At 45.0% G+C, this 27258-nt stretch overlaps 3 protein-coding genes across 5 annotated transcripts; 2 read left to right on the top strand and 1 right to left on the bottom strand.

Moving 5' to 3' along the window:
* Positions 1-518: 518 nt before the first annotated feature.
* On the top strand, positions 519-2721 carry LOC121535000 (U3 small nucleolar ribonucleoprotein protein IMP3). Its single transcript, XM_041841643.2, has 7 exons — positions 519-829; positions 1189-1296; positions 1437-1511; positions 1840-1919; positions 2085-2136; positions 2227-2299; positions 2446-2721. Exons 1-7 carry the CDS (start codon positions 693-695, stop codon positions 2470-2472), a joined length of 552 nt encoding a protein of 183 aa, XP_041697577.1. The 5' UTR covers positions 519-692; the 3' UTR covers positions 2473-2721.
* LOC121534999 (vesicle-trafficking protein SEC22b-B-like) lies at positions 2542-7688 on the bottom strand. The gene is made up of 5 exons (XM_041841642.2): positions 6842-7688; positions 6523-6632; positions 6125-6285; positions 5712-5858; positions 2542-3618 (listed from the first exon to the last, which is right to left on the bottom strand). Exons 1-5 carry the CDS (start codon positions 6914-6916, stop codon positions 3464-3466), a joined length of 648 nt encoding a protein of 215 aa, XP_041697576.1. The 5' UTR covers positions 6917-7688; the 3' UTR covers positions 2542-3463.
* A 923-nt stretch (positions 7689-8611) lies between these two features.
* On the top strand, positions 8612-20734 carry LOC121535001 (uncharacterized protein C1orf21 homolog). Of its 3 annotated transcripts, none has more exons than XM_041841648.2 (6): positions 8612-9362; positions 10376-10508; positions 18684-18766; positions 18920-18984; positions 19128-19188; positions 19380-20734. In XM_041841648.2, the coding sequence occupies exons 2-6, from the start codon at positions 10418-10420 to the stop codon at positions 19416-19418; spliced, it is 339 nt and encodes a 112-aa protein (XP_041697582.1). In that variant the 5' UTR covers positions 8612-9362; positions 10376-10417; the 3' UTR covers positions 19419-20734. The 3 variants fall into 3 exon arrangements, with proteins under 3 accessions (XP_041697582.1, XP_041697580.1, XP_041697578.1); XM_041841646.2 differs by having other exon boundaries at positions 8620-9331; positions 18914-18984; XM_041841644.2 differs by having other exon boundaries at positions 8621-9362; positions 18914-18984.
* The last annotated feature ends 6524 nt before the right edge of the window (positions 20735-27258 follow it).

Below are 27258 nucleotides of genomic sequence, written 5' to 3'. Positions count from 1 at the left end.
GGCATGTTAACATGAACTGTCTGTCTGCAGCTGAGCAGGCTGTGGGAGTAGCTATAGGAGTAATGGAACAGTAAGAAACACATCAAACATATGGAACCCACGTTTGACCCCGTTCCATGAATTCCATTCCAGTCATTATGATGCGCCCGTCTTCCTAAAGCTCCTCCCACCAGCCTCCTCTGGTCTGCAGTGTAGCTAAGTCTTTCACATTATATTGTCTTGAAGTCTAATCCCATAACCCTATATTACATACGTGGTTTGAGGAGTAGGTGAGGTAACTTTGGTCAACTCTGAGTTCAACTCGGGATAACCGGTACCAAGACAGTGGCTCACCTTTTAGCCAGGTACATTTATATGACAAAAAAATCATTCAGAACTAACCTGTCCCGGGCAGGCTAACTCAGGGCATTTAGGATTGGTGTTTCTGCATTGTCTCAATAAAGAGTTCGGCGTTCGACTAGCCACGTGCGACATGCACGTGCAGTTACAAGTACATACTCCTGCGCAGTAGATGGCGGTATCACACAATTTATTTTTTACATTTTTGTCGGTCTGCTTCTCTTTCTTTGCGAATCAGCACCAGTTCGCCGAAGAAGAAAAACATGCGCTTCCTCTTGGTCCGGAAAGCGTGGAAGTAAATGTATCTTGGTAAATACATGTTCGTTTTCTAGCTACAAAATTATTTTGGCAAGATGGTTCGAAAATTGAAATTTCACGAGCAGAAGCTTTTGAAGAAGGTTGACTTTATCAACTGGGAGGTAGACAACAACCTGCACGAGGTGAAAGTATTGCGAAAGTATCACATCGAGAAGAGAGAAGACTACACTAAGTGAGTGTGCGGTTTTATGGCCTTTTTTATGTCTCCAGCTATATGTAAAATGTGTTTAAATGAATCAATTAAGGTTTGGATGTGAAAGTTATTGTTCATTTGCTATATAGTAGAATAAGGGTGACTTCCTAATTCTTAAAAGGCCTACCTACAGGCTGCATTCTAGTTCAATGATAGCCTCGATATAGGCGAACATCCAACCATATTTTTCCATCTATTATATTCATATTTGTTCTATATGGAGGCCGTTTTAGCACTTTGACAACCCCTAGAACACTGAGAATCCCTAGAAGTCTGTCCCTACTCAGGAGCCTCAGTGCTTTCTGATTAGCCACAGTCTGCTAACGTTATCTCCATAGGTACAATAAGTTGAGCCGTAACATCAGAGAGCTTGCTCAGAAGATACGTGATCTGGACGAGAAGGATGGCTTCAGAGCCCACAGCACAGGTCAACTACTTGAGAAACTGTGAGTATCAGTGTGACCGGGCTGAATTTGAACCCGGTCCCCTGCGCTCATAGGAAACTTGTCTGTCATCTAAAAGTAAAGTGGGTAACACAGATTTACTACAGTGATTATGTTGTGAACATTTGCATCTCTTCTTAAAGGTATGGTACTGGGCTGATCCCCACCAAACAGAACCTGGTTCTCACAGAGAAAGTCACAGCCTCTTCATTCTGCAGGTGAATAAACCCATTCCATCTCTCAATAACAATAGTAAGAGTAAAACTAGATGTTGCATTCTACCCATTACATTTTACATTTTAGTCATTTAGCAGACGCTCTTATCCAGAGCGACTTACAGTTAGTGAGTGCATACATATTTTATTTTTTTCATACCCCCCGTGGGAATCAAACCCACAACCCTGGCGTTGCAAACGCCATGCTCTACCAACTGAGCTACATCCCTGCCAGCCATTCCCTCCCCTACCCTGGACGACGCTGGGCCAATTGTGCGCCGCCCCATCACTTGTAATACCTCTGGCTCAATTCTCAATCTCTGATTTCCAGGAGGCGGCTACCCACCATAATGGTAAGCTTACGAATGGCTCAGAACCTGAAGACTGCCATCACCTTCATCGAACAGGGACGTATCCTTCATACGGTCACAGTACGAGTGATGTAGTGCCTGTGTGCATGCTGTGGCAATGGTGTTTTTTTACCCTCTTGTAGGGATCATAGATTGAAATGTCAATAAGATTGGTCTTCTGTGATGAATATCAATGTAGTGCTTTGTGGCCTTGACTGTACCTTAGATGTGCGTGTGGGACCAGAGATTGTCACAGACCCAGCGTTCCTTGTCACTAGGTAAGTGTTGGGTTTTGTCTGACTACTTCTGATACATATTTTTTCTGACATCTTGTCAGTCCCCAAATCCTAAATGTTTTATTCCATCAGAAATATGGAAGACTTTGTAACATGGGTTGACTCTTCAAAGATCAAACAGCACGTCATGACCTACAATGATGAGGTGAGAGAGACCACGATCTAACAAACAAACTGAATTTTGTCAAGACTTCTTGACTATGTTTGAATATAAGATTGTCTAGTCTATGATGGTAAATCCTGTTGTACACATAGGGTTTCTGACTCTCTGTGTTGCCTTTTGTTTTCCAGAGGGATGACTTTGATCTTGTGGTGTAGACCTATTCACCATCAGGTCATTCATCACCCCTGGGAAGGACGAGGAATGTGAAGAGGCTTGCATGTGTGTGTATAACAAGTATGAGCATTTGTATGGGTGAGCCCATGTTTGAGTGTGTATGTTTGACTGTGCAAGTGTGTGTGTGTATTTTTTGGAGGGAAGGGAGTGTTATTTCTCATTTCAACATGTAGTGTTTAATTTTTTTAAATAAACATTAAGATAGTAAATATACATTTCAACAAATCATATTTTGCAGTTCTGTAACTTTTGTAAACAATAAACTCAACTTTTTTGCCATGTTAAAGAGTTTTCACACTTACGACCATTTGCATATAGATAGAATTTTCCTTCACAAAGAGACATTGTAAAAAATTAAGTAACGGAATAATGTAAACAATGCATTTTCCATCTCTTTTATGCTCCAGCTAATGGGATTGTACAAGCACTATGAATTCACAGAAAGCTCCACTTGGCTCACATTATCAACCACAGGGCAGTATCTTTATACAGGTATTGTAGGGCCCTGTGTTTGGTTAATCATGTCACATGACCTGGATTTTAACCTTTAATTTAAAGCTTTTTCCATCAATCTGTCAGATGCTCCAGCACCATCCTCAGACAATTGCTTTAATTTTTGGTCTAATTCTCATTTCTGGAAAAGGCTTAAAGTAAAGGTTAAAATCTAGGTCAAGTGACACGTTTTAAGCAAAACACAGGACCCTAGGTACGAGACATGACAAAGCTGAAAAAGGCACGGTTCCATCCACTCATTTACATTTAAGTCATTTAGCAGACGCTGTTATCCAGAGCGACTTACACTCATCCAATACTCACAAGGTCTCTCCCTAAGGCATCCATGTAGGAACTTAAGATTTGCTGTTAACAGAAACCACCAATTTGATAGCCTATAATTAATAGGTACCAGTGAGTTTAAATATTTGTTTAAAGGGAATCCAGACTCTCCTCTTTCAAAGTCCTTATGCCAATCCATCAGATCCACCAGAAACGCACATAGATGATGAGTGTAATGAAGAAGACTGCCCCGGCTGCTATCTTGGCATAGCTGGATCGGGTGTTGAGGTACTTGGCGTCGCTGCGGTACTTCTTTGAAAGACTGGACAGATTGCTGGCTTTGGTGTCAAGAGCTGGAGGGAAAAATATTCATCTCAATTTTAGTACCGTAATGTAAACAATAATAGCTGTATTATATTTAACCGTGTATGTAGAGTGCATTCGGAAGGTATTCAGACCTAGAATTCTTCCACATTGTTACATTACACCCTTATTCTAAAATGGATTCAATTGTTTTTTTTTACATTTACATTTTAGTCATTTAGCAGACGCTCTTATCCAGAGCGACTTACAGTTAGTGAGTGCATACATTATTCTTTTTTTCATACTGGCCCCCCGTGGGAATCGAACCCACAACCGCCATGCTCTACCAACTGAGCTACATCCCTGCCGGCCATTCCATCCCCTACCCTGGACGACGCTGGGCCAATTGTGTGCCGCCCCATGGGTCTCCCGGTCGCGGCCGGGTACGACAGAGCCTGGATTCGAACCAGGAGCTCTAGTGGCACAGCTAGCGATGCAGTGCCGTAGACCACTGCGCCACTCGGGCGCCACTTTTTCCCCTCAACAATCTACACACAATACCCCACAATGACGAAGCAAAAACAGACTTTTAGAAATGTTTGCAAATGTACAAATAATAAACTGAAATATGACATTTACATAAGTATTCAGACCCTTTACTCAGTACTTTGTTGAAGTACCTTTGGCAGCGATTTCAGGTCTCTCCAGAGATTTTTGATCGGGTTCAAGTCCGGGCTCTGGCTGGGCCACTCAAGGACATCCAGAGACTTGTCCCGAAGCCACTCCTGAGTTGTCTTGGCTGTGTGCTTAGGGTCGTTGTCCTGTTGGAAGGTGAACCTTCGCCCCAGTCTGAGGTCCTGAGCACTCTGGAGCAGGTTTTCATCAAGGATCTCTATATTTTGCTCCGTTCATCTTTCCCTCAATCCTGACTAGTCTCCCTGCCACTGAAAAACACCCCCACAGCATGCTGCTGCCACCACGCTTCACCATAGGGATGGTACCAGGTTTCCTCCAGACGTGACACTTGTCATTCAGGCCAGAGTTCAATCTTTGTTTCATCACACCAGAAAATCTTGTTTCTCATGGTCAGAGTCCTTTAGGTGCCTTTTGGCAAACTCCAAGCGGGCTCCCATGTGCCTTTTACTGAGGAGTGGCTTCTGTCTGGCTACTCTACCATAAAGGCCTGATTTGTCGAGTGCTGCAGAGATGGTTGTCCTTCTGGAAGGTTCACCCATCTCCACATAGGAACTCTGGAGCTCTGTCAGAGTGACCATTGGGTTCTTGGTCACCTCCCTGACCAAGGCCCTTCTCTCCCCGATTTCTCAGTTTGGCCGGGCGGCCACTGTGTCCTTGGGGACCTTCAATGCTGCAGACATTTTTTGGTGCCCTTCCCTAGATCTGTGTCTCGACACAATACTGTCTCGAAGTTCTACGGACAATTCCTTCGACCTCATGGCTTGGTTTTTGCTCTGACATGCACTGTCAACTGTGGGACCTTATATAGACAGGTGTGTGCCTTTTCTAGATCATGTCCAATCAATTGAATTTACCACAGGTGGTCTCCAATCAAGTTGTAGAAACATCTCAAGGATGATGAATGGAAACAGGATGCACCTGAGCTCAATTTCGAGTCTCGTAGCAAAGGGTCTGAATACTTATGTAAATAAGGTATGTTTTTATTTTTTAATACATCTGCTAACATTTCAAACCTGTTTTCACTTTGTCATTATGGGGTATTGTGTGTAGATTGAGGATTTGTATTTATTTAATCCATTTTAGAATAAGGCTGTAACTTATCAAAATGTGGAAAACGGGAAGGGGTCTGAATACTTTCCGAATGCACTGTATGCAGGCTTCAATCTTAAATGGGAAAGATAGGCACCACTTAAAGAAGGAAATAGATGTTGCCCATCTTTTCCATTCATTTGGGATTGAGGTCTGCAGTTTTACCTTAATAGATATTGTGGTTCAACAACTGATAGCATGGAATATGGACTCAGCTCAATGTTAGACAACTTTATGTATGAAAACATCTGACAAAGTTAGATTTTGGCCTGAATTATCCCTTTAAATGGATTAGGTGTATTTTATGTCTGGCGGGTTTGATGACAGGGCTGTGTATTATACGAGGTATGATGATTACCAGATAGGGCCTCTCCTCGTTGCAGGACCTCTTCAATGTTTGCCACCATGATCCGCTGGACGTCCTGCAGTTCTGTGTTGATGCTGCCCAGGTTCCTCCGCGCCCTGCTGTCAATGTAGTTCTTCTTTGTCTTCTGGATGTACATGTCTGAGGAAGGATGACAAATAATAATAACACACTACGTGTTGGTTTAGGGTGCATCTAAAGTCTAATGTGGCATCCGCTTGTATCTGCACTGAATTGAAAAACATGGGATGGGGAAACGCAATAGAATTTGCTGGATTTTCCTTTGCCAGACTTATCTAGTTTGCTTTTTTACATCAGCTATGATGCACCCTTACTTCAAATATGTTTTGTTTGCCTAGGGTGTCTTGAATTGGACGCTGATGATTGAAAAAATTAAAAGGTCTCACCAAACTCAATGAAAGAGTACGGCCTGGAGACTGTGGAGACTTTCTTTCCATGCTGTTCATTGAATTCTGTCTGGAGGTCTTCCAGGTACCCAAAGACCAGTTTCTTGGGAAACACAGCTTCACACAAGGCCAAGTAGCACACGCCGTGTTCTATTACATAGCTGGCGAGACAAACACAGATGTAAACCGTTAGTGGGAAGAAACATTTAATACGTTACAGCTTATCTCAAATAGGCCGATCAAGATTTCTACATACACCACTGCGGCCGACCAGTCACAGACTAGGGGGTTATCGTTATTCCTGAACAAGTAACCCGAGTTTTGCCTTGTTAGGACTGTGGAAACTCGGCACTAATGACACAGACTAGCACAGAAGACACCATAGAGTTCATACTTACTGGAAGGACATAACCCCAGCCTCCAGAGTACATCTATTGGGACTCTGGGCATTTAGTTTGCGGCACAGCTGCTTAGCCTGGCTCTGGTAATGTTGCAAATCTCTTCCTGACTAAACATAGGGAGAGATAAAGGGGTATGAAATAATTATTTCAGTTAAAACAAACAGCTACACTATATATGATAGAAGTGCCTCTAAAACAAGGCAATTGGGAAATATAAAATGTTAGTTAGTAGTACTCACCAGAATATTATGTAATTTAGCTAGCTAAATCAAGTTTGTAAACCGCTAGCTAGGAAGTAAATTGGGTTCATTCAAACCTGCTCGTCTTCTTGCATCGACGCAGCAAGCGGCAGTCCATCTGCTACTCGAGCGATCATTGTCAGCAAAATCATCTTGATCGAAACCTCTACAATCCACACTACAGGCTGAGTTGTAAGTGTTTGCTGGCTGTGTAAAAACTTCAAATAAACTTGGCTGCGTAGCTTCTGCTGTCAAATCTGACGCGCTGGAGGATAGCTCGATGCGGGTTCTGTTGCTGCGTTCACAATTTCCGACTTGCTGATTCGTTGAACGTGGCACGTGTATAACTACAACCAGTTAGCAAGTCGAACATTTCAGAGTTCCGACTAGCATGTCAACAATGCATGACTAGAGGGAGTCCAGTTACGACCGGAAGTGACTTTGTCGTAGCAGGTTAGGAGACTTAGGTTAAGGTAAGAAAAAGGTTTAGGGTGAGCTAAAATGTTCTCCTAACCTGCTACGAAAAGTAACTTCTGGTCGTAGCTGTACTCCAGAGATACTTTTGAGGAGATTGGAATCGTATTAACGACCTTTTGTACGTTGCCCATGCGTCGTCAATGGGCCGCGCGGTGCATTCTGGGCGATTCTGGGACAAGGAGAGCTCTCCTTCAGGGAGTGAATGGGAGTCAATTGGGCTGTAGCTCAAAAACCCAAAATTAGCATGAGTTTCGTCAACAAGAAGTACAACATTACAAATCTTTTCCGAGATGTGAGATAATTAAATTGTTCTCTGAAATATCGCATAGCTTTGGAATCGTGACATTACGTACTTTTGAGGAAAATAGGCAGGTTTCTCGACTCATACGCTGACTTTCAGAAGGGATAAGTGAGGCGTTACGTTCCTCCATTTAATGGGCAATTGAATTCCTATCTTCTCCTTTCTCCAATATCTCTGTATACTCTCTCAAATCACACAACCCTCAATGTGTGAGGGGTCGTCACTAGTTATCACAGCCACAAAGTCATAAACCCTGCCTATTTCTACAATATATCTTCTTAAAATGTGATTTTAAACCGTACCCTAACCTTAACCACAGTGCTAACCGTATGCCTAGCCCTAATCTTAAATTAAGATCAAAAAGCGAATATATACGATATAGCCAATTTGACTTTGTGGCTGTGGTAACTAGTGGAAACCATGCGTGTGATGTGGCCGGAAGTCCTTGTTGTTGCGCCCTGGAATTGGGTCCGACGGCAACTCAACCATAGAGAATGATAGAGAGGCCTGTAGTGGCCAAAAGGTAATTTTAGCATAAGCAGCACCATTGAAGGCTTCCACCATTTTAATGTAGTCAACTGGGTGGGACTTCCAACTTCATTGGCTGAGCCCTCCTGGTGACCCTGTTGGAGTCATGTCCAACCGGGTCATCAGGAAGGATCAGCCAATCGTGAATAAGAAAATTGACTACTTTAAAATGGAGATAGTCTCAATGGCGCCGCCAATGCTGTCACAGAAGTTATAATAGCACAGATACAAAGATTAGTCCTCTATCTATCTCTATGCTCTCAACTTTCTTCTTATTCTTAGAGTGGTTTTCCGGCCGACTAGAGGCTTTGTTGGGTATTGCTGCCTTTCACAGGTAATAATAATAAATAAATAATATGCCATTTAGCAGACGCTTTTATCCAAAGCGACTTACAGTCATGCGTGCATACATTTTTTTGTGTATGGGTGGTCCCGGGGATCGAACCCACTACCTTGGCGTTACAAGCGCCGTGCTCTACCAGCTGAGCTACAGAGGACCACAGGTGTGAATTTCACATTTGTTCACAATTGTACCCTCCAGATTTCACAAAAAAGGGAAAAGGGGAATGGGAAAAAATAAATTGCCCCACTATCTAACTTGACATAAACGCCACTATCCCCAACAAACCCACCACCCTTTCCCACTCTTTTGGCCCTAACAGATCCTCCCAGGCCGATGGAACCCCTTCGCTCAAAATCCCCTGTAGTTCTTCTTCACTAAAATCTCTGACACCCAAAAGCTTCTCTGCTGCTGCTATTACCAAATCAATCTTCTGGTTTTTCCGTTCCATCTGTAAGGTACAATTAATGACCATAGAGACTTTCCTCACTGCCTCAGCATGACACTTTCTACACTGCTCGAACCCTGGCAAACTCAAACGGACTCTCTTGCACCGGACATTTTTGAGCCCCAGCAACAAGGGCATCCGCACAATTGACACACAGCTCTTTTCACCGAAACTACACACAAGTCAAGATGTTTTATGCGAATGTTCTTTTCAGCCATAATATTAGAATATAGTTAAGTCTCATGAGGCTCGATTTCATTTTTAAATGTTCTGGGTAATGTCTGAAGACCATCACCAAAGAACAATTTGTGTCATCACATTGACTAATTATTCTCCAGACCGGACCAGACAGTGAGACAGGCGGATAGCATCTCGATTGCTAATGTCTGACGGTGTATTGAGCGATGCAGATGCTGTCCCTGATACGGGCGCCTGTCGTTTGAAGTCGGTCGAAACTCCAACAACCAATACAGGTAGAACCATGGACAAATCCTGTAAAAAATGGTAAATTTGCTAATGTTTGTACTTGGAATAACATTGGATATTTGCATTGGTCCAGTCGTTTTGTTTGTTTGTGTGGAGGTTGGCTGGATCTTTGTATAGGGAATCGTTGTACAATGGAACCGTGTTCTATTGCATTTTCTTTTATTATAGTCAATAGCTAATATTCAGCCTTCAGTTTTTTCGTTGATGTGCGAGTCAATATTGGTGGCGTTTTTCCAGTTTTCGGTTATGAAATAAAATAGCAATGGATGCTGCCTGCCTGCCTATAAATAAAGCTCAATTGATAGCATCACCGATGCACTGAAATAGCATGATAGCATAGCCCACATTTTCATATAGCTTTCTAATGTCATTGCACTAACTCAGTAGAATATCGAAACAGGATGACAGTCCAATCGGCCAGCTGACACCACAGCTGGACACAGCTCATCAGATCAGTGCGCTCAACCAGAGACCCGTTTGTCCAATAATAATCAGGTCGTCAGACCAGTCTCCATTCGAGGGCTTATGCTATGAAAATGTATCTGCTCTTGACCAATAACCATAATGCCTCAATAGCACACACAACCAGCTATTATTTGTATACTCTCTCGGTCTACCATGTCAATACTTGGACGGTACATTGATTGGGTAACGAACGCATAGTCTTAATTGTCACATCCCCCCATTCGCTGGTGCCCAACAATCTAACCGGTTCGCAGGAGATTATCCGGTGCATTGGCATCGCGAGCGGCTTTGAATGGCCTATTGTGTGAGGTGCAGCTGGCACGATCGTGTGTTGTGATTGTAGTTCTCAACTGTGCATCGCTAAACTAGCCAGGCTTAGTGAAAGGCCTTGGCCAGTGGGTTATTCTTCGATATTTATGATTATTTAATTAATCATGGTGGAGTGTTCATTTGGGTGGAATGCTTCTAGGCAAGTTGCCACTGACACAAGGTCAGATACTCCCTCATACTTAATATCCTTAATATCTCCTTCTCCCCATCTTACCTCTCTCCCTCCCTTCCTCTAGGTCATGTGATGTGCGTGGGTGAGGAGGAAAGCGGGTAAGGAGATGGGCTGCACCTCGGCCAAGCAGGTGTCGGCCGTGTCCAGTGGTGAGGAGGGCCGCAGTAAAGCCTACAGCAATGGGGACCTTCTTTCTGGTCAGTACTGGGAACACATTCACCTGGGGCCCTGTACAGGGGGTCTGTTCAGGAGGGTTACAGAATGTTTCGAATGTTCAGACTCACAGAATGTTCTGATGAGAAAGTATTGTACTGTGTGGCTCAGTCGGGAGAGAATGGCGCTTACCATGCCAAGGGTTGTGGGTTCGATTTCTGATGGGGACACCCGTACTTAAAATGTAGGCCTATGTGCAGATGACTGTAAGTCGCTTTGGATGAAAGTGTCTGCCAAATGGAATAAACAGATATGCTTATGTGAAAAATAGAATATTGAATCGTATGTTTGTTACATTCCGTACACATTTTGGGAATGTTTCGACATACAACACACTGAGTACTAGCATACCTACCCACATGCTTTACCCAAATATTGGCTGGTGGTGCTGCTAATGATAGTGCAACAACCTCAGGGAGTAGTCCGAGAGGAGAGTCAAACCTCCAAACCATTCGGTCCCAAGCATGCTATCCACCATTCCAAGACAGTTAACATGTAAGTGCTCATAACGCACTGACCAAGGTTATAGTCGGTACAGTGTCACAGCAGCATACGATTTAAACGAGGAGCTCCTCCTAATATTGTCCCATATTTTCCATTAATACCAGTCACTTTATCTTGTCCCCATTTACCTGTAAATTGAGGAACGAGGAGACCTTGTTCTACTATTATTACTTTCTGTTCTGTGCCGAAAATAAATAGTAGTGAAGGCTTGGTCATGGCTGCATGTCCGTTGTCAGGTCACTCTGTCTCTTTATTAGGTAATTGGCTGTGTGTCTGTTTTCCTTTCCTCTAATCTCTCTGCCCAGTGTGTGTGAGAGTGAGAAGGAGGGATAGAGAATGGGGGAGAGAGAGAGAGAGAGAAGGAGGGAGGGAGGGAGAGAGGGGAGGGAGGGAGAGAGAAAGAGAAAGAGGGAGGGAGAGGGGAAGGGAGAGAGAGGAGGGAGGGAGAGAGAGGTGGAGAGAGAGAAAGAGGGAGGAGGGAGAGAGGGGGGAGGGAGAGGGAAAAAGAGAGAGGGAGGGGGAGAGGGAGGGAGGGAGGGAGAGGGAGGGAGAGCGGGAGGGGAAGAGGGGGGAGAGGGAGGGATGAAGAGAGAGGAGGGGAGGGAGGAGAGAGAGAAAGAGAGAGAGAGAGGGAGCGAGGGAGTGAGAGAGAGAGAGAGGGAGGGAGGGGGAGGGAGGGAGAGGGAGGGTGGAGAGAGAGAAAGAGGGAGGGAGAGGGGAAGGGAGAGAGAGGAGGGAGGGAGAGAGAGCGAGGGAGAGGGAGAGAGAGGTGGAGAAAGAGAAAGAGGGAGGGAGGGAGAGAGGGGGGAGGGAGAGAAAGAGAGAGGGAGAGGGGGAAGAGGAGGGAGAGGGAGGGAGGGAGAGAGAGAGGAGGAGAGGGAGAGAGAGGAAGAGGGGGAGAGGGAGGGAGAGAGAGAGAAAGAGGGAGGGAGGGAGAGGGGAAGGGAGAGAGAGGATGGAGGGAGAGAGAGGTGGAGAGAGAGAAAGAGGGAGGAGGGAGAGAGGGGGGAGGGAGAGGGAAAAAGAGAGAGGGAGGGGAGAGGGAGGGAGAGAGGAGGGAGAGGGAGGGAGAGCGGGAGGGGGAGAGGGAGGGATGAAGAGAGAGGAGAGAGAGGGAGAGGAGGGGAGGGAGGGAGAGAGAGAGAGGGGGAGCGAGGGAGAGAGAGAGAGAGAGGGAGGGAGGGGAGGGAGGGAGAGAGAGGGGGAGAGGGGAGAGAGAGAGAGAGAGAGAAAGGGAGAGAGGGAGGGGGAGAGGGAGGGAGATGGAGGGAGAGAGGGAGAGGGAGGGAGACTGAGGAAGGAGGGGAGAGGGAGAGAGGGAGCGAGGGGGAGAGAGAGGGAGGAGAGAGGGAGGGAGGGGAGAGGGAGGGAGACTGAGGAAGAGAGAGAGGGAAGAGAGAGAGAGGGAGGATTGAGGGAGGGAGGGAGGGAGAGAGAGAGAGGGAGGGAGAGAGAGAGAGAGGGAGAGGAGGAAAGGGAGAGAGAGAAAGAGAGAGAGGGAGCGAGGGAGTGAGAGAGAGAGAGAGAGAAAGAGGGAAGGAGGGAGAGGGGAAGGGGGGAGAGAGAGAAAGAGGGAGGGAGAGAGAGAGGGGGAGAGAGAGAGGGGGAGGGAGAGAGAGAGAGAGAGGGAGAGAGAGAGAGAGAGAGAGGGGAGAGAGAGAGAGGGAGAGAGAGAGCGGGAGAGGGAAGGGAGAGAGAGGAGGGAGGGAGAGAGAGCGAGGGAGAGAGAGGTGGAGAAAGAGAAAGAGGGAGGGAGGGAGAGAGAGAGGGGGAGAGAGGAGGGAGAGAGGGAGAGAGAGAGAGGAGGAGAGGAAGAGGGGAGAGGGAGGGAGAGAGAGAGAGAGAGGGAGAAAGAGAAAGAGGGAGAGAGAGGAGGGAGGGAGAGAGAGAGAGAGAGTGGAGAGAGAGAAAGAGGGAGGAGGGAGAGAGGGGGGAGGGAGAGGGAAAAAGAGAGAGGGAGAGGGAGGGAGAGAGGAGGGAGGGAGGGGGAGAGAGGAGGGAGGGAGGGGAAGAGGGGGAGAGGGAGGGATGAAGAGAGAGGAGAGAGAGGGAGGGAGAGGAGGGGAGGGAGAGAGAGAGAGAGAGAGAGGGAGAGAGAGAGAGAGAGAGAGAGAGGGAGGGAGAGAGAGAGAGGGGGAGAGAGAGAGGGGGAGGGAGAGAGAGAGAGAGAGGGGGAGGGATATAGGGAGAGGGTAGAGAAATGGAGAGTGGGAGAGGGAGAGAGAGAGGGGGAGATAGGGAGAGGTAGAGAGAGGGGGTAGAGAGAGAGAGGGAGGATTGGGGAAGGGAGGGAGAGAGAGGGGGGAGAGAGAGAGAGAGGGAGGGAGAGAGCGGGGGAGAGAGAGGGGGAGAGAGAGAGGGGAGAGGGGGAGAGAGAGGGGGAGAGAGGGGGAAAGAGGAAGAGGGAGGGATAAGGGAGAGGTAGAGAGAGAGGGAGAGGGATAGGGAGAGAGAGGGAGGAGGGGGAGAGAGAGAGAAGGGAGAGGGAGGGAGGGAGAGGGTAGAGAGATGGAGAGGTATAGAGAGGGGGAGAGAGAGGGAGAGAGAGAGACAGGGAGAGAGAGGAAAGATGAGAGGGAGGGAGAGAGGGGAGGGAGGGTCGAGAGAGAGAGAAAGAGGGTGAGAGAGAAGGGAGAGAGGGGGAGAGAGTGGGAGAGAGAGCAGGAGGGAGAGTGAGGGGGGAGAGGGAGGTAGGGAGAGAGGGAGCGAGGGGGAGAGAGAAGGAGAGAGAGGAGAGAGGGAGGGAGACTGAGGAAGAGAGAGAGGGAAGAGAGGGAGGATTGGGGGAAGGGAGGGAGAGAGAGGGGGAGGGAGGGAGAGAGAGAGAGGGAGGGAGAGAGAGAGAGAGAGAGGGAGGGAGAGAGAGAGGGGGAGGGAGAGAGAGCGAGGGAGAGAGAGAGAAAGAGGGAGGGAGGGAGAGAGAGGGGGAGGGGGGAGAGAGGGAGGGAGGGAGAGAGAGAGAGGAGGAGAGGGAGAGAGAGAGGGAGGGGGGGGGGAGAGGGAGGAGAGAGAGAGGGAGAGATAGAGAGAGGGGGGAGAGATAGAGAGGGATAGATAGAGAGAGGGGGAGGGAGAGAGAGAGGGGGGTAGAGAGAGAGGGGAGAGGGGGGAGAAAGGAGGGAGAGAGAGAGAAAGAAGGAGGGAGGGAGAGGGGAAGGGAGAGAGAGAGGGAGAGGGGGAGAAAGGAGGGAGAGAGAGAGAAAGAGGAGGGAGGGAGGGAGAGGGGAAGGGAGAGAGAGAGATAGAGAGGGGGGAGGGAGATGGAGAAGGAGGGAGATGTAAAGAGGGAGAGGGAGGGGGAGAGGGAGAGAGAGAGAGGGGGAGATAGACAGGAGAGAGAGGGGGGAGAGAGAGAGGGGGAGAGAGAGGGAGGGTGAGAGAAGGGGGGAGAGACAGTGAGAGGGAGAGAGACAGGGAGAGAGAGAGAGAGTGAGAAAGAGGGGGAGAGAGAAGGGAGAGAGAGGGAGGGAGAGTGAGAGAGGGAGGGAGAGGGAGTGAGGGAGAGATAGATAGAGAGGGAGGGGGAGAGAGGAAGAGAGGGGAAGAGTGAGGAAGGGACAAAGATCATCCCTGCCTAATACCTCTACACAGTTTAAAAGGAGCACTCAAGCCACCGTTAACTTTCAATACACTTTCAATGTCACCATATATCACCCTTTTCATGGCAATAAAACCAGAGCTGAAACCAAACGCCTCAAAAGTGTGCCATAAGTATTGATGTTCAACTCGGTCAAATGCCTTTTCCTGATCAATTTAAATTAGACCAGCATCCAACCAAATAGCCCCTATCTGCCTGCCGGGAACACAGTAGGACTGGTCCGTATGATTTGCCCCGTATGATTTGCCCTCAGCCTGTTGGACAAAGCCTTTGACAGGATCTTATAATCAGTGCACAATAAAGCCACCGGCCTCCAGTTCTTCACCTCCCTAGGGTCACCCTTTTTGGGCAGTAGGGTGAGGACAGCCCTTCTGCAGCTTATCAGTAGTAACCCTCCGGTCAAACTATCATTAACTACTGCTAGCCAATCCTCTCCCAACATATCCTCTCTCCCAATCCTCTCCCAAAAATACTTAAAAAAGTCAACAGGAAGCCCATCAATGCCTGATGCCCTTCCATTTTCCATGCCTTTTAATGCAGTGTATAGATCCTGCAAAGACAATGGTTGCTCTAGCGCAACCTGAGCTTCTGCAGCCACCTGTGAGAGCCCATCAAGGAACTGCTGTGTCACTGTTTTATTCCCTTTGTACTCACACTTGGAGAGCTCAGCATAGAACTCTACTGCTAGTGAGCTCCTGTCCAACAGCTGATTTGAGACAATGAATAATTCCTCTTTGTCCATTGTTTTTCTCTAAACAAAGAAAAATGTGGATGAGGCATCCATTTAAAATATTCACTGAAACCTACTTCTCACCAATGCCCCCTGTGCTCTGATACCCAGCAGGTCTGCCAATGCAGCTTTTTTCCTCTTGAGGGCCTGAGTATTGCCTCGATCTCCTGTGGTCTCATCCAACGTCAGGAGTTGGAGTTCTATTTCAGACTCTAGGGCATTCATTGATCTGGTGATGTCTTTGGTGACATTCCTCGTGTATTGATTACAGAATTGTTGAATCTGGATTTTCCCTATATCCCACCACTGTTGAAGGGATACACAACTGGCCTTTTGAGACCTCCACCTCTCCCAGAGAAAACTTAAACATTTCCTGAAGTGAGCATCACTCAATAAAGTTATATTAAAATGCCAGTATTGTGATGAGTGTGATTAGAAGGAGTCAGGCGCAGGAGGGTAAATCACTGAATACAGAGTTTATTCCGTCGTACACAGTTGCGCTGGATAGCAATACAAGGTACGGGTAGCTCCAACAAAATACAGGCACAGGGGAATAATCTACCCCGGCAATACAAGGTACGAGTAGCTCCACCGAGCTACACTCAACTCACATAAAACAATCACTCACAAGGACAAGGGGCCAGAGGGAACACTTATACACAGACTAATGAGGGGATATGAACCAGGTGTGTGTAATTGACAAGACAAGACAAATGGAATGATGATATATGGAGCGGCAGTGGCTAGTAAGCCGGTGACGACGAACGCCGAAACCTGCCCGAACAAGGAGGGGAGGCAGCCTCGGCGGAAGTCGTGACAAGTATGCACTTTTGGGTTTTACAGCGTTAATGAACACCACCTCTGTTATTAAACAATGATCATAAAATCCCACTGGGGTTATCACACTTGATTGACAGACCTGAGATTGATGTTCAAAACAATAAAACCTATCTAACCTGGCCATAGAGATGGTGTTCTCTCTCACATGGGCCCAGGTGTCTCGTTCCTCCATGTTGACTCCGCCAAATATCACACAGTTCATGTGTTACAATGAGGCGTTTTAAAAAAGTCCTTGAGGCTATATGAGGTTCTTTGTGATTTCTATCTAAATCACTGACTGTGCAGTTAAAATCCCCAGCAATAAATAAATAATCTTCAGTATTACATTTCTCAATGGTATTTGATAATGTCTCTAAAAAACATACCCTCTCAACTGCCACCACTGGGGCATATACATTTATCAAACACATAGTGATGTTTTCATACCTCGCTCTAACTTTTAATAACCTCCCCTCAACTACTTCTTCAACCTCATATGACAAAGGCAAAAACCCTTCTGAGAACAAGATTTTGAGTTTTTATGACTACACACCACTGTTCCCCCCCACTCCTGTTGCCACATAACTTAATTTTCCAAATTACTATGTGTTTCTTGTAGGCAACTTATGTCACTTCCCTTTCCCCTAATTAACTCATACACTATGGCTCTTTTTTTAACATCTCTCGCCCCATTTACATTTAAAGAAGAAATCTTAAAACTGCTCATGGATGGAAAAAAAATACAGAGGAAGACACAGAAACCACATCTCTTTACAGAGTTAAGGCTGTGACTGAATTTACATCACTTATCACTCTCGTGACCACTTTCTTGAGTCTAGCAATTTCAGGGCTTGTCAAACCTCCCCCTGTTATTTTTGACATCAGAAACTTTGCTGATTCAATAAACAATTAACTTTCAGGAAAATAATCTGTTACATTATAATCCTGCATATATTTCTTCCCTTTTGTCAACTTCAGAAATTGACGTACCTTCTCAATCCCATACCTCCCTTCCACCCCATTTATCTCACTATTTTGTTGTGACGCGTCAGATGACTCACTCTCGCGGGAGAGGGAAAGAGAGAAAGAGAGGGAGAGAGGGAAAGAGAGGGAAAGAAAGAGCGAGAGCGGGAGAGAGAGAGAGAGAGGGAACGAGAGAGAGAGAGAAGGGGAGAGAGAGAGAGAGAAATGGATCGAGAGATTGAGGGGGGGGGAGGAGCTGTCCAGCTTTCCAACCATTGTGAAAAGAGGATTTTCTTTTAACTGTTAATTTTGGGGGGAGAGAGAGGGAACGAGAGAGGGGGAGAGAGAGAGGGAACGAGAGAGAGAGAGAGAGGGAACGAGAGAGAGGGAACGAGAGAGAGAGGGAATGAGAGAGAGCGAGAGAGAGGGGTCGAGAGAGAGAGATTGAGGGGGGGAGAGAGAGAGGGGGGAGAGGGAAAGAGAGAGAGGGGGGAGAGGGAAAGAGAGAGAGAGAGAGCGGGAGAGAGAGAGAACGAGAGAGAGGGAGAGAGATTGAGAGAGGGAAAGAGAGAGAGAGGGAGAGAGAGAAGGATAGAGAGAGAGAGAGGAGCTGGAAAGAGAGAGATAGGGAGAGGGAAAGAGAGAGGGGGGAAAGAGAGAGAGAGAGGGAATGAGAGATAGCGAGAGAGAGGGGAGAGAGAGAGGGAGAGAGGGAATAAGAGAAAGGGATCGAGAGCGAGAGAGAGATGGGGGGGGCAGGAGCTGTCCTGCTTTCCAACCATTGTGAAAAGAGAATTTTCTTTTAACTGTTAATTTGGGGGGGAGAGGGGGAGGGGGAGAGAGAGAGGGAGGGGGGAGAGAGAGAGAGGGGGAGAGGGAAAGAGAGAGAGAGAGCGGGAGAGAGAGAGAGAGGAGAGAGAGAGGGAAAGAGAGAGAGAGAGCGGGAGAGAGAGAGAGAGAGGAGAGAGAGAGGGAAAGAGAGAAAGAGAGAGAGAGCGATTGAGGGGGGGGCAGGAGCTGTCCTGTTTTCCAACCATTGTGAAAAGAGGATTTTCTTCTAACTGTTAATTTGACAAAGTATTTTGTCAAGTATTGGGCTGATAGAACAATTGACCTGGATTCTACTGATTATTCTACTGATTACTGCAGCTCCTCTCCTCATATCTGGATGAACAGTCGATTCCTGATCAAGCTAATGGATCGGGAATATCATGAATGGGTGCTATAATTCCAGTTATGCTCTAATCCGAAGCATGCAGCTATTAAGTAAAAATGTATTGTCACAAGCAAAAATAAGTTGATGTTGCTGGTAGTGTTAACAATCGCATAAGAACCGAAATATAAAGGCACTCAGGTATAGAAAAGTTAGAAAGCCTTTATTGCAACTTGGCTAATGCATGCCAATGTTAATAAGACCAACACATTGTGATCTACACTGCATTTAGCTTTTGCACCTATCTGAGGTGCATCAGGAGTCGACTGAAAGGGATGTGTTTCTTTTTAGTACTAGCCCACATCCTCCTATAGCTCGCTCTTTTTTTACAGAGGAGTACAAGAAAGGAGTGGAAAAGGTCAAGTATATCAATGGAGAAGAGGACAGACTGAACACCTGCAACCAGGACAGCACGGTGAGAACTGCCAGAATTGCATATTTGTTATTATGAACCCTCTAAAAGTTAGTAAGGGAAGTTAGTCAAGGGTAAACCTTTACACCTACATGTACACTTACAAAATTATTCTGCCAGTGATGTATGATGGCCCTGTGTGGGTTTCAGGAGAAGACTGCCCTGCTCACCAGGGTCCAACACACAGATGACACAGGATCAAATGGCAATGGGAAGACACAGTGAGTTGAACTAACAATTTTTGTTGTCATCGTGACACAAATGAATGCAGTGTTTGCTGTTCCTTTCCATCCCTGAACTAACAGAGTTGAAATGCAACTGACCATAACCCTTAAGTGTGAATGACTTGTTTCTTTCTCCACAGTATCCATTCTTCAGAGAGCCAGCAAGAGTTCTTCAGGATGCTGGATGAGAAGATAGAAAAGGTGAGGAGATAGCCTGGTTCCAGATCTGTTAACTTCGGGCATTACAATGACCGTAGGGGTTGGCAAGACAGCCAAACAGATCTGGGACAGGCTAGAGGAGAGAAGCTTGTGATTTTCAGAGCTGAAATCATGTGTGTGTAGGGGGGGGTCACTGTCTGGTGACAACTCCATCTTCTGCTGTTCTTTTTCAGGGGCAGGACTACTGCTCAGAGGAAGAGGATATGACATAGCACTGAGGTCCGCTATCTGCTCCCCTGAGAGGAAGGATTTGTCCAGTGGAGGCTGGTGTCATTTCAGCCATTACAATGAGCCCGTCCTCCAATTTCTCCCTCCACCCGCCTCCACTGGATTTTTCCAATGGCATGAACCTTACCCAATGGCCCGCTTCCTTTTGGACTGGCCCATTTTGTGGATGGAGGGTGAGACACATTGACCCAAACCAAGCACCTTTGCCTAGCCCACTGTTTATATCTATAACCCTGTCACCCCGTAACAGATGTATGAGTCCATTGCAACAATGTTTGGCTGGGACTACTTCCAAGCACCAGGCCTATGATTCTGAACAACTCTCCAAGTCTGTCGTCATGGTTACCCTGGACACTAAGTACAGCAGCTGCTCTAGACTCTGTGACTGTGGTCCATTAAAAGACACCGGAGTTCCAGTCATTTTGAACCCATGGATTGACTAAAGCCACTACAAATAACCATGATGGACTGGTGGTATCGGTCTCAAAGAACATTTGTCATTCCTTATCTGATTCTGATTGGATGATGAACAGTGGAGGTAATGGGGAGCATTGGAAAATGAATCAGGGTCGTATTCATTAGGCACCAAATGGAAGAAAACGGGCTGAAACAGGGAGGGACTTCCAATAAGAAACGGCAGTTGACGTTTTCCATAGCAAAAATGTTTTTCTACGGTGTGCCCTAATGAATGCGATCCAGGTGGCTGAAACTTTGAGCATTGCAGATAGAAACATTAATACAGCTGCCGATGCTCCTATCATTGCATTATATAATTTATTCTCTTATCAGTGTCTCTCTATGTCGTGTATTTATATCTGCAATGTTCCAAGCGTGCCACCCCAATGAGCACACCCTTGGAGGGGAAACCGGGGTTACTTCCTGCATTCCAAGACACTTTTTGAATCTTCTTTTCTAAAGTATGTTCATATGCGATTCATAGTCTGTCTATGTCTACTTACTTCACCATGTAGGGTCTTCTTATTTAATGTTAATGCTCAGGGTTGAAGTGTTCTAGTCATTGTCTTTTGTAGTCGAGCCTACCTCTTCATTAGGCTTTGTTGCACCATTTGTGCACACACTCACACACACACACACAGTTATTTCCCTCGCACCCTACTGTCAGTATCTGTTCTTCTTACCTGTTAATAAGACCACATCAGTGTTAAATCTACAGGCAGTATACTGTATTAGGAGCATAGTCAGATCATGTAATAGTCTTCGCATTTGTTGTCATGGTCATTTTTGTGTGCTTGTTTTTCATGTTCAAATGTTTTTTTTTTTATAGTCAAATAAAAAACAGAAGAAGGGTCTTCAGCTCACTGTAATATAATTTGTCCAACAAAATGGTTGCTCGTACAGTTCTTGTGGTGTTACTATTACCTAATAATGCACAGGCACAGCCAAGATTCTTGTTACTGTAGTCTTTATCTGTCAATGTCAAATGATGGCGTAGCAATAATATCAATGAGGCATCCACGGTAGGTTTAATGCTGCCCTCTACAGTTTAAAAATCCCAACTGCATTCAAAGTAAATGGGTAGAAAGACGTCACACAACAAAACATAGTGTTACAGTTATTATAACCAGTCTCCCACAGTGGACTGTGTGAGTTCTGAGTGTTGCCATAAGATAGTGGACTACTGCAGTCTGCTACATTAACCTGTTGCTTAATGGAGGTACTGTATGGACATTTCATTCAATTCCAGACAACATGTACCCTCTCTGGGGCAATGTCCAACTGCATTCCACAGTGTCTTTGATGATCGAGTGTGTGTCAATTGTCCGAGAAGTTATAACACAAACCCTCTGGCCCACGGAGAATGTAGCACCTTGTGAAGGCGGTTATGGGCGTCGTAATATTTCTGTAAAATTTCTGATTTTCGCAGCCTCAGTGTCTGTTATACTTTATGTAGGGCTAGCTGTTGATCCTATCAAACTCTCTACGCCCAGGTTCCCAAAAACAGTTCAGGTAGGGAGCAATGAAAGCTAGGCTAGGGAGGCCCGCCCTGCCAAATTTGAGGTAGGGAAAACATTGGCAAATTCTCAACAATAATCTCCCAGGTGCAATTTGGTTCATCATTACGAGACCACAACAGCCTGCGGTTCACTTCTGGTCACTGCAGAGTTCATTACCAGACCATAGCAGTCTATTAACGGTCACTGTCTTCTGTGGTTCATTGCAGAATTATTATTTTTAAATCCCGGGGCACGTCTAACTCCCTTTATTTAGGTAAATATGTGTTTTTTTGTTGTAACTAAGATACACTGTGTAAAGAAAAAAGTTAAACTATCAAAATCAAATATTTGATTAGGTGTGAAACTTCAGTAGACTGTGCTAGCGTGGACAACCTCCATCAATCATGGCCCTGGTCTCCAGCACCAGACAGGCAGGTGCTTCTCATAGCTCTTCTCTTGAGTTCAATTTGTGCGATGGAAGAGTCACTTCATACTGAAAACCTGTATTGCTATTATACTTGCCAATTTGATTTATTGTAGTTAGTGTGCTTACTCTTATTAGATAGTCAGTACTTATGGTTTCAGTGAAAAACAAAACACATTTGCAAGGATGACACAACTTTAATTAACATTCTTTCTCAATGTTCAAAACAATTTCTGATAGTGTCAATTGAAAAACGTATAGACAAATATTAAGGCTAGCCTGTAACATTTAAATTTTTGTAGACGCTCTTATCCAGAGCGACTTACAGGAGCAATTAGGGTTAAGTGCCTTGCTTAAGGACACATCAACAGATTTTTCACCTAGTCGGCTCAGGGATTAGAACCAGTGACCTTTCGGTTACTGGCACAACGCTCTTACCCACTAAGCTTAAATACACTTAATACGCCCACTACACTTAAAATGCATTTGGTACGACACAACAAACAAAAACACAGCCAACAGTTACCTGGGCCAAAATTTTCATAATTTAACATGTTAGATATCATAGCTATTTCTACTCAAAATGTTATTTTCCAATTAATTATAATAGTTGCACGACTCCAACATCATCAACAAGTTTGCAGACAACACAACGGTGGTAAGCCTGATCAACAACAGTGCTGAGACAGCCTACAGGGAGGAGGTCAGAAACCTGGCAGTGTGGTGCCAGGTCAACAACCTCTCCCTCAACATCAGTAAGACCAAGGAGCTGACCGTGGACTGCAGGAAACAGGGGGGCGAGTACGCCCCCATCCACATCGATGGAGCTGTAGTGGAGCGGGTTGAGAGCTTCAAGTTCCTAGTGTCCACGGGGGGCCAGTATGAAAAATGTATACACTCACTAATTGTAAGTCGCTCTGGATAAGAGTGTCTGCTAAATGACTAAAATGTCAATTGGATAAATAAATTGTGGAATAAATAAATAACTATTTCGGTGAAAAGTTGATGTCTTAGTTGTGTTTGTAGAGTTATGGACTGTTAATATCTTGAGAGTTCTGTACTCAAATGATTCCATTCCTGATAGTGACAATCATACGAATAATATCACAATGTTCTATTTAATTCTGTGAAAAGGATTCTGTGGAGACAGCCCATAAAGGTTTCATTCATTCCTTCAGTCATTCATTCCCTCTTTCCTTTATTCATTGTCATCCAAGTCTGAGCTCAGCAAAGTTAGGCAAATGCATTATTATAATGTGTAATTGTTTATGTAGGCTATGAGGAGTCATATGCCTACATTGGTAGCCCGACACTGCAAAGAAAACCTCCAGAAAACATAAATTATTCAAATATTTGGGTGGATGGATAGTCAGCTTACCAGCTGGTTTACCAGTTCCCTTCACATGATCTGCATCCACCTGCCAGACCAGTGCCACATACTCGACTGGCACCATTCATTTATTCTCAGCTGCAGTGGAGTTCAGGCGAGAGATGGAGCACATGGACAGCGTCTAACTGTAAACCCCAAGGCATTTTTAACTCAATTTTGAAGTCAATGAAAAGTAATTATTACTTAAAATATTTGTGGTACTGACTCAAAACTAAATGAGAAGTCACACCAACTAAATGTTTCAAAAAATAGGATAACAATTAACTTTTTTCCCAGCATGCTCTACTGCAGGTAGATTTCTTTGGAATTGTTTTTAATATCTGTGATTTTGCATGTACATTGAGTGAAGATAAATATTTGTTTTCTAAACTAATCCAATCATTGAATTTTTGCACCCGTTTCTGAAATGGTAATTCCAGCTTAAATGGCTTAGGTAGTTTCTTCCTGCTGTTCCTAACCCTGGCAGTCCTTATGAATGCAGGTTGCAGGGGGAATATACATTTCAACTGTAGGCTAGCCTAATGTTGGCTAGATTCCAACATGAATTACACATTGCTTTGCAAGCCAGCATAATGTGATTTACAGTTAGGGTTGCAAAATTCTGGCAAGTTTTCCAGAAATCCTGGTTGGAAGATTACTGAAAAAATGTTTGTGGAATCTTGCAATCCTACTTGCAGGCCTGATGTGGCCTGTAAACTATGAGTTAGAAGCCACTGTCTAAGGCCTTAAATGTAACAGTTCAGTTAAAATTATATTTTTCGCCTTGGAACTCACTTGGTGAAGGTCACAGGAATAAGAATGAACGACTTGAACAACCATCTGTCACTAACAAATACAGTCATGGGTGGTAACTCTACAATCGAAATGGCATGGCACACTGGGAAATTATTGGAGGCGTGGCTTAGTGGGGGTGTTAAATTTAAGTATACCTTACAAATAAAACTGCATTTGTATTACTCATATGAAGGTAGGACTGTTCACTTCAGCTATTTAAGTTTCTTAACTTAATATTTTTTTAGGAGCCAGAACTTATTCGGTTTTACAGTGTAGCCAGCTAGAATTAGGCTATTCACTGTGTGGGCAGTTAAACATTTTCTGGGCACAGTTGAGTAGACTACAATCCTTATATGAAAATCATAACTGGCACACAGATCTTTACAAATGGTAGGACAAATTGTAAATTGTCACTCATATGAAAAATATAGGCTATATGCCACCCTTGTGGAACGGCGCATATGTGTACTATGACAGTGTCATTGTCTCGTGCGCTTCCCACCAAAATTGTTGCTCTGCATTCAGATATGTTCCTTATAATGTGTACACCCAGCTCATTTTAAAATTTGCCTGTCTGCATTATTCGCCAGAGAAGGGAAACATTCTGCGAATATTGAAGCATTGCATCAACAAGGGGTTTCTGAGAATATTGAAACATTGTATCAACGAACGTAGCGGCTCGGAGAATATTAAAACATTTTGTATAAACAAGACTGCTCCAAGAATATTCATATTGCAACATAGTAGCCAACGCGGAGGCGGCCCGCGAAATATTTTCCCCGGGCCAGCTTGTCTCTGTCTGATATTATTGTGTTGCCTACGCAGCATCTGGGTGCTCATTATATACAACAACAAAAAAACAGCCCTACATCCACACTATAGATAAATAACGTAGCAATATTTAATGATGTTTTGCTAGCAAGATTGATCTGTTAGAATATCTCATTTTAATTCAGGAAGATGGAAAAGCAAGACTGATAGAGTGAGAGGTGGAAATACATTATACCAGAGACAGGTAGGCTACAGGTAGGGATGAAGGCAGATGATGATGATGTGGGCCTACAGCAAGAAGTAAAACAAAGTTAGCCCAACTAGGTAATCATTCATTATTTGCATTATCTCAATTATCATTCTGTCACTGCATGACAATGCACATTTGTTATAGCCTACAATTGTTATTGTCTTTGAAACCAAAAACAACACATGTATTTTGGGGAAATGCTCTAAATAGTAAGCTGTTCAGTTGTTTATTTTCATACCAATAAGCCTACATGAAACCAAAATTGCACTAGTCTACTGGACAAATAAATGAAAATAACATTTAGGCTTATTATTATTATTAGGCTTACAGCTATCACAACCTACAGTGCATTTGGAAAGTATTAAGACCCCTTGACTTTTTCCACATTTTGTTATGTTACAGCCTTATTCTAAAATGGATGAAATAGTTTTCACCCCCCTCATCAATCTACACACCATACCCCGTAACGACAAAGCAAAAACAGGTTTAGAAAAACGGAAATATCACATTTACATAAGTATTCAGACCCTTTACTTTGTTGAAGGACCTTTGGCAGCGATTACAGCCTCGAGTCTTCTTGGGTATGACGCTACAAGCTTGGCACACCTGTATTTTGGGAGTTTCTCTCATTCTTCTCAGCAGATCCTCTCACGCTCTGTCAGGTTGGATGGGGAGCGTCACTGCACAGCTATTTTCAGGTCTCTCCAGAGTTGTTCGATTGGGTTCAAGTCCGGGCTCTGGCTGGGCCACTCAAGGACATTCAGAGACTTGTCCGGAAGCCACTCCTGCGTTGACCAGTCTGAGGTCCTGAGTGCTCTGGAGCAGGTTTTCATCAAGGATCTCTCTGTACTTTGCTCCGTTCATCTTTACCTCGATCCTGACTAGTCTCCCAGTCCCTGCCGCTGAAAAACATCCCAACAGCATGATGCTGCCACCACCATGCTTCACCGTAGGGATGGTACCAGGTTTCCTCCAGACATGACGCTTGGCATTTAGGCCAAATAGTTCAATCTTGGTTTCATCAGACAAGAGAATCTTGTTTCTCATGGTCTGAGAGTCCTTTAGGTGGCTTTTGGCAAACTCCAAGCGGGCTGTCATGTGCCTTTTACTGAGGAGTGGCTTCCGTCTAGCCACTCTACCATAAAGGCCTGATTGGTGAAGTGCTGCAGAGATCGTTGTCCTTCTGGAAGGTTCTCCCATCTCCACAGAGGAACTCTGGAGCTCTGTCAGAGTGACCATCTGGTTCTTAGTCACCTCCATGACCAAGGCCCTTCTCCCCCGATTGCTCAGTTTGGCCGGGCGGCCAGCTCTAGGAAGAGTATTGGTGGTTCCAAACTTCTTCCATTTAAGAATGATGGAGGCCACTGTGATCTTGGGCACCTTCAATGCTGTAGACATTTTTTGGTACCCTGCCCCAGATCTGTGCCTCGACACAATCCTGTCTCAGAGCTCTATGGACAATTGCTTCGACCTCATGGCTTAGTTTTTGCTCTGACATGCACTGTCAACTGTGGGACCTTATATAGACAGATGTGTGCCTTTCCAAATCATGTCCAAACAATTGAAATTACCACAGGTGGACTCCAATCAAGTTGTAGAAAAACAGGATGCACCTGAGCTCAATTTTGAGTCTCATAGCAAAGGGTCTGAATAGTTATATAAATAAGGTATTTCCGTTTTTTATTTTATTTTATTTTATTACAACACGGCTTACAAGGTCAACAACAACAAAAAGTAGATTAAAATCATTTGTTTATTTTTTGGCATGCTACAGATGGCTATATGAACCACTAATACAGGACTGGTAAAGGCCCAGTGCACTACTTTGTGAAAAAAAGTTTCTTCTTTAAAATACATATTTTTTAAATTAATGAATTAATTGATTTCAGATTTTTCAGAGTCAGCACCCTCAGCACCCCTACTTCCCGTGGCTTTGAACCTGTCCTGCACAAGTTTTTGTTGCTGATGCCCAAAGTTTTGATCAGTAGCCTATCCTGAAGCACAATGCAGAGCACAGTCTTCCCTATTCTTGGGCTGCGTTGACAGGTTAGAGTATCCTATGGATTGTATCGCCATCTGGTAAAACGCATGAATTTGAACATTTTGTTCCATATTGTTTCTTACTTTACAAGTTTAACCCTTTTTTGAAACCCTTAAAATGATCTCTCACATCCATGGTTAGCCAGAGTATGGATAATGTATGGAGTGATGTAGGCTAAAGCAGTCACATATTGTCGCATTGGTGCCCATCAGTTCCGGA

This window comes from Coregonus clupeaformis, unplaced genomic scaffold (assembly GCF_020615455.1).
Source record: "Coregonus clupeaformis isolate EN_2021a unplaced genomic scaffold, ASM2061545v1 scaf0247, whole genome shotgun sequence".
NCBI classification, from domain to species: Eukaryota; Metazoa; Chordata; class Actinopteri; order Salmoniformes; family Salmonidae; genus Coregonus; species Coregonus clupeaformis.
This window is presented reverse-complemented; position numbering and strand designations above follow the sequence as displayed.